This window comes from Alosa alosa, chromosome 12 (assembly GCF_017589495.1).
Source record: "Alosa alosa isolate M-15738 ecotype Scorff River chromosome 12, AALO_Geno_1.1, whole genome shotgun sequence".
NCBI classification, from domain to species: Eukaryota; Metazoa; Chordata; class Actinopteri; order Clupeiformes; family Clupeidae; genus Alosa; species Alosa alosa.
Window position 1 is genome coordinate 4,940,833 of NC_063200.1, and position 7,570 is coordinate 4,948,402.

The window sequence follows — 7,570 nt, forward strand, 5'->3', positions numbered from 1 at the left end:
TGTATCATCAACACCACCACATGGATTCCACCCTTCTTGCTCTGTTTTATGTTCCGTTCATCACTCTCTCACTCTCCCTGCTTGTTATCTCATCTTCCTGTTTCTTGCGTTGAGCCATCGCTGCGTCCTTTCTCTCCCTTTCTCTCTTTCTGTATTTCTCTCACTCTATCTCTCCCTCCTTCCTTTCCCCTTCATACACCATGACTATCTCCAAATCGATAACACAACAATGGTGGGGGACCACAACAACAAAGGAGCCCTATCTCTGTGCCCCACCCCCCCCCCCCCCCACCACCCCAAGCAGGCTGCACCCCCAACCCCCCCCCCCACCACCCACCCCACCAAGCCCAGGGCCCCACCCCACCAAGCTTGCCACCCCACCCCCCCACCCCACCCCCCAAGCCACCCCACCCCCCACCCCCCCCCAAGCAGGCCCAGTCTCATTGCATTGATCTGGACTACACTTCTGACCGGGGCAACTGATCTACTGGGCAAAAACAGAAACACTAAGCCTCCATCTTATGAAAGCCGAAACAAAGGGAGGGACTAAAAACAACGAAAAATTGCCAGGCTAGAAAGGAGAAAAAATGGCTGGTCCTGTTCCATTGGTCTTTCTCATCTTCAGTTCTTGAGTTCTTTCTCTCTCTCTGGCTCTCTCTCTCTCTCTCTCTCTCTCCCTCTCTCTCTCTCTCTCCTCTCTCTCTCTCTCTCCTCCCTCTCCTCTCTCAATCTCTCCCTCTCTTCCTCCCTCTCTCTCTCTCTCTCTCTCTCTCTCTCTCTCTCTCTCTTTCAATCTTTCCCTCTTACTCTCTCTCTCCCTCAATCTTTCCCTCTCACTCTCTCTGTTAAGCTCATGACCTAGAAAAATGGAATTCTAGAAAGATCCAAGTCGGCTTGCTTTTGGTTGTGTTTGATATGTATTGCCTCAGTACCTACACGCCTTTGACCTACTTCAGTGCTCGGGATCCGGTTGAAAAAGCATCATGTTCAGCTTTCTGTGTTGTTAAATCCTGACCCAAATCACACATGAACAAATCCAACTCAATACACTGTAAAAGAATAAAGAGGGACACCTAAAGTAAACAACCTCAGCTATTTTACAGGTACAGTTTTAAAGCTCCGTGGGTTACTTCAACAAAGACAGAGACCACTAGCTTTTCTTATTGGACCCAGACCCAGGTCTCAAATCCTCTCACCGTCGCGTTCGCTGCTTTGAAAAGCGAAGCAAAGACCTCGAGCCCACGCCACTCCAGCCTGTTCAAAGGCCGTGGAATTCTCCGGCTGTCTAATGGAATAAATACATCTGCGCGCACAATGGGGGTCTGGGCCGGCGAGAACATTGCATTAGCGCGGGCAGCTCTTTATGGTCATTGGAGTGGGGGACATTAGGGGACAGCAGCGCAGTTGGAGACTCGATGACATCATCCACCAGGAAGGTAGGGGGTTGGTTGGGTTGATCTAATTGTCCAGCCTGGCCTCTAGAAGCATCTGTAGGCTCCTTAATAGAATTTCACATCTTTCGGCAGGAGGGACAATGCAGAGTTGAAGGATGGAGAGACTCAGGAAGGAGAGAGAGAAAGAAAGAGAGGGGGAGGGAGTAAAGAGAGAGAAAGTCTGGAAGGGGAAAAGGGATTTTTAACCAAATTTAACAGAAGGCAGCCAGTTCTAAAAAAATCTGCTCTACAGTTGAAATGTCACTATCCTCCCACCATTTCAAAAAGGACTCCACTAGCTCCTTTATCTTTAGTGACTTGGACATTTCCTTTCTTTGGTTCCCCTGAGCTTGCACTGGCTACAGGAGGTTATGGGCATAAGCTGTGGAACCCGACCCTCAAACTGGGACTGACGCTTGTCTAATCGCATCCGTTCCAACGCAGAGCTGCTGCTGAAGGCCAGGAACCATCTGCCTCAAAGCCACCCCACGCATCACAATCCATATCTTATCAGAAATCCCTGGTGATGATGCTCTGTCACCATTTAAAGTAACCGCAAACCAAATTTAGACACTGAATGAATTTCACAGATTCATCTTAACTGGTGCTCCATGTGACCTTCCATATCACCTAACACTGAAGACATTTAGCGGCTGATTCCGTGACAAGTGAAACCTCCTCTCTCCAGTTTGGCTGTGTCTCAGCTGGCAGTCCCTGGGCTCAGGGCAAGGTGTGGCATGGCACAGTGGGAGCTAAGCTGACTGAAGTATACTATCTTCCTAAAGGCAGGCTAGGCCAGCCTTCCCCAGGTGGGATTCCTCTGTGATAAGGCTAAAGGCTCCACAATACACAGCATGCCAGTGTGACAGTGAGTAAGCAAACCTAATTTTACAGGCAGCCGTGGCCTACTGGTTAGCACTTCGGACCTGTAACCGGAGGGTTGCCGGTTCGAACCCCTTGAGCAAGGCACCTAACCCCTCACTGGTCCCGAGCGCCGCTGTTGATGCAGGCAGCTCACTGCGCCGGGATTAGTGTGTGCTTCACCTCACTGTGTGTACACTGTGTGCTGTGTGTGTTTCACTAATTCACGGATTGGGATAAATGCAGAGACCAAATGTCCCTCACGGGATCAAAAGAGTATATATACTTATACTAAAACACCCAAACACCTCAGCCGAAAATGACTGTCTGAATGACGCATGTGTCATACAGTTTAAGTTTACCCTTTCTGATAAGTCATTCTTGACGTTACTGACCTCAATAGTCAGCCTTGTGCTTCACATTGTTCACATTGGGTCGCCATGGTACTCTTTCAACAGAGACAATACAGTAGTCAGGGGGAAGCCAGCCACTACAAACCGACCCACACAGAGACGGGTAAAAAGTGTTGGAAGAGGTGTGTGATGTGAATCCTGGAGTACCAAGCCTGATTAGCTCTAATCAACTAACAGGATTAGATTAGGTGTGTGTGTGTCTGTGTGTGTGTGTGTGTGTGTGTGTGTGTGGTGGTGGTGTGTGGTGGTGGATTAGACTAGGCAGCACAGGGAAACAGTGCTTTCTCTCTCTCCCCCTCAGTGAGTGTGTGTGTGTGTGTGTGTGTGTGTGTGTAGGCTCGTGACCAGCAGTCTGCATATACACTTCACAATTGCTAAAAGCTGCCTCGCTTAAGAGATATGTCATTCAAGGGCCCCAGATCAACCGCACTGGTCACACAGAAGGCACGCTTGTTCTCCCATGGCGACTGGTCAGACGAGGTGGGATGACTTATTATGGAGGCTACCCTGTGGTCACTCAGCGCACGCAACATACTTTCATGGAGACGCACGGCACAGCAATGAAGTGTGGCAGGCATTCTGACAGTGATAAGCTGGACGACACCCTGAAGGGCAAGGTTTGCCTCTCCACAGATATCAGAGAGGGGACATTCCTGATTCACTCAGGACGTTCCTCATTCCTAAGTCTCTATCATCATGGGTTTTAGTGACTGCTGAAATCTACTTGCTCTGTTAATGGATGCAAGCACGGTTACGTCACGCAAAGCACGTTTACTTCCTTAAAAGTGGTCTTTTAGTATCAATGAATGTGGATAGAGACGAGCTACACTGCGCACTGTGCAACCAAATCAACTACAGCAATCTATCCCTGAGCAGATGATGTTGGATGAGCACTACGCATGAACACCTACACTCTGCCCACACGACTCCGTTTCTCACCTAGCCGATGCCGACCCATCCTGGACCCTCGTGGAAGACCTTATGCAAATGTTGCTATGCAACCAAAAGCCAACCGCTCTCCTGCAATGACAATGAAGCACTGAATTCTGGGTACTGAGCAACCCACCGATGGCCTTTGCAGAAAAAAAAACACAACCTGGCAACCTGCCTTTGCCGATCAATCAGCCTGTTGTCTCCCAGGATTGTTACGCAAGAGGCACATGGAGCTGTGGCTTCTCATGGCGTTATCGAGAGCAAATGGATCGGCCACATTCTAAGAAGGCCACTGGTCATTGATGGGAGCCGGTTGTCTGTGCAGGAGTCTGGATCTCCCAGATATGGCACTTAATTGAGTTTCTGCTTTTTGGTTGGTAAGGGTCAACCTGCATAAAATAGCATCCATTGAGGAGGGGGCAGTAATTTGTTTAACTGTACAAGTGAGAACTGAATGAGGCCTAACAGTTACATGTGTGTGCAACAGGCCGGCACATGGTCTTATCAGGTACTGACACATGTAAACAACCTAAGTTGTTAGGGTCAATCAAATCATCGTCCAAACATTAGACTAGCCTTTAAGCAATTTAGGTGTGTTGTAGAACCCCGATGCCACCAAACTGAAGTGTTTTGACCAACACTACCAGCACAAAATAAGGGCTTTCTTGCCATAATGGACACAGATTGCTGCTTGACACTGATGCTTGGGAAGTAAAAAATATGTTGTGACACTCTGCTACAAAATGGTGTGCAATTAGTCCTGCCACCGCCTGCACCTATAAATGGGATATCATCATCTCTGAGGTGCAAAAACAGTCATGATCATAACCATGGTTAATGGGCCCAATATAACTTTCGTGGTCCAATTGTGCTATGGATATTATTAAACAACAAATTGGGTAAGGTTGAGCGGGCATCATTGCTTCAATTTATAGCACACAGCAGCACAGCCATGGAGATCAATTACCCTCTGGCTAACAAAACGTTTACACCATCCAGGTTTTCAAAACGCCAGACACACAGAGGAAGAGGGGTTTTTAATAGTCTGACCCTCTAGGGAACAGCTGAGACCCCCTGGCACTTATCCTCCTCTGGAGTCTCAGCCAGGGACACTATGGTGACATGAGACCCCCCCCCCTCTCTCTCTCTGTCCCTGCCATCACTGCCATCAACAACTCCGCACGTGAGCACTCCGTACCCCAGCGCTCTGCCATGGGGACACAGAGAGGGACATTTACAGCTGCCGTAAACTAAAAGTGTGTCACCACCAACGCCATCCGGATGCCCTGCTGCTGGAGGGCCCACACACACACACACACACACACACACGCACACACACACACACACACACACACACACACACACACACACACACACACACACACACACACACACACACACACACACACACACACACACACACACACACACACACACACACACAGTGAAGCGTGCCTGCATGTGCCGTCCCATCAGTCAGAGGACACAAAGGGTAAAGAGTGGGGCACATAGAGCAGTGTTTGATATGAGATGAAAGAAAATCAAACCAAACCAAACCAAACCAAAGCCAAGGCTATTGTCATACACTGCAGCTGGCTGTCTCTTTCATGTTAACAGGACCATCACAGCTAAAGCTACCAAGTCTGAGAGCAGCTGCCTCTGGGCCACATCTGGCCCTGCCCCAACACAGCCCTGGGGCATCAGGCCGCCTGCCATGTAGGCATGTAGAGAGACAAGCATTATATTAAAGCTCAGCCTGACATCCACCAGCACATGCAGTGGATTCTAAGGTCTCATCTAAAGGTGAACATGTTTGGCCACCGGGTGAGAGGCAACATCAGATGTGTGAGTGAGCGTGCCTGCGCGTGCGGGCGGGTGAGAAAGAGAGAGAGAGAGAGAGAGAGAGAGAGAAAGAGAGAGAGAGAGAGAGACACTTGTGCTTGGCTACAGGACTTTCCCTTGACAGAGGCTCCACTCGGGGGTCTAATAGCAAAGTCCTGTGTGGGCAGAGGCTCTCCTGGTGCCAAGCAGAAAGCCCCTGGATCTTATTACAGGGAGCACACAGCACACAGGGATGGGTGCCACTTTCTCGCAGTCCCCTCTCAGTATGTCTTAACAGAACCTCAATAGCAGCATCTCAGTGTGAAAGTGTGAATATAATAATTAAATGTAAAAATAGATGCAAGATGCAAATACAGAATGCAGAACATGCAAATCATGCCAGGATGCCAGAATAATGACAAATTAACTAACTTTAAAATGTAATCTCATTCTCTTACTGACACTGTTAAGTTTAAATCTACAAGCAGAGAGAATCATTAATATCAAACTGCTCAAAACCACTGCATGATTTATTTAAAATATCAGACTTCTAATACAATAAATGACAGTCTCACATTCATACTAAGGATGTGGGTGTCTTCTCTGTCACCACATACACATACACATACACACACACACACACACACACACACACACACACACACACACACACACACACTCACACACACACACACACACACACTCTCACACACACACACACACACACACACACACACACACACCCCGATTGCAGCAGAGGATTTTGATTTGTCCACTGTTGCTCTCACTGGGATCAACTTGTCTGATTTCAGAGACTAGAGATCTAGAGAGACATCTGAAGCACATCAACAATACCCTTTCGATAATTTCGATGTGCTTCAGATGTGTGAACACTACTCAACTTATTTAAATCATAATTTGTATGTAACAACTACGCAATCATTATAGATGTGTAAAGTCTTTTGGTGAGCCTGCATTTGACAAATGCAAGAATCAGATTTTTCCCCCCATTCTAATTAGCGTCTCATAAAACATATACAGCACTTCAGTGTTAGCGAGAATTCATCAACAGAGCACACAAAGGACAAAAAATATATCTATGTATTATAAGCAGGAGCGCGCAGACCCCCGCCGTAAGGCACCACCAAACTGCTTTACCTCCAGCAGCGGAAGGTCCGGGTCCAGCTGAGTGAAGCTGTGAAGGACAACGGGACTCGCGTCCCCGGCCACCTCCAACTTCACGCCGTCCCAGATGCTGCGGATCCTCCAGGCGCTGGCATCGAACATGACATCGGGGGAGCCGATGGTTTTCTTGACGCTGCTGCGCGTCTCCGACTGCGCTCCGGTTAGATAGACCATTGGTCTCTCTCGCAAGTTTTGGCCGCAAGTAACGTTATTGTCACTGTGAGCCGCGGCGATTTGTCTCCATGTCTAGAATCGCAACTGTATGCCTGTCACGTACGCAGAAGCGAGACGTTTGTCTGAGTCTAACTATTTCTTTTTAGGTTTCTGCGGACAATCCGGTCACCATCGCCTCAAATTGCCTATGCTCTGTATGTATACACTGGTGTGGCTGCGCGGGTCTATGAGTGGGATAGAGGGCTGGCTATTCCAACTCGTCCCCGCCCCGATGCTCCAGAAGACCGCCTCTCTCCTCTCCAGAACCATGATGTCATTTTCGCAGCCAAGCGCCGAGGAGAGTGGCTTGTTTGGGGGTAACGAAGAGCACAGGATGAGTCATAAAACTAAATTGTTTCTGACATATGTATGCGACTCGCACCTACCCTTTGTATGATAGGTTTCCATTCAATAGTTTAGTGCATTTACACCACATTCCTGTTGCCAGAGGAGAGTTCAGACGTTTTTAATTGTTGTAATAGCTTTAAGCATGTTAATGGAATAGAAAGGATATTTCTCTGTCTGGCTTTGTTACAAAGTGAAACAAAAATATAAGTAAAATAAACAAAACAGGACATGCTCATTTGTTTTTGTACATGCCTGTATAAAACCCTCCCACCACATTTATAGACACAAACACATGCACAAACAAAAACACACAAACACAGTCTCATACACACACACACACACACACACACACACAAATGTATA

The 7,570-nt window shown here is 48.0% G+C and overlaps 1 protein-coding gene across 1 annotated transcript in view; it reads right to left on the reverse strand.

The window, feature by feature from the left end:
• LOC125304792 (ral guanine nucleotide dissociation stimulator-like) overlaps positions 1–7,122 on the reverse strand; it is a 36,921-nt gene extending 29,799 nt beyond the window's left edge. The window contains 1 exon segment of the mRNA XM_048259290.1: positions 6,620–7,122. Coding sequence (XP_048115247.1) covers positions 6,620–6,820 — 201 coding nt within the window. The 5' untranslated portion in view covers positions 6,821–7,122.
• Between the last annotated feature and the right edge of the window lie 448 nt (positions 7,123–7,570).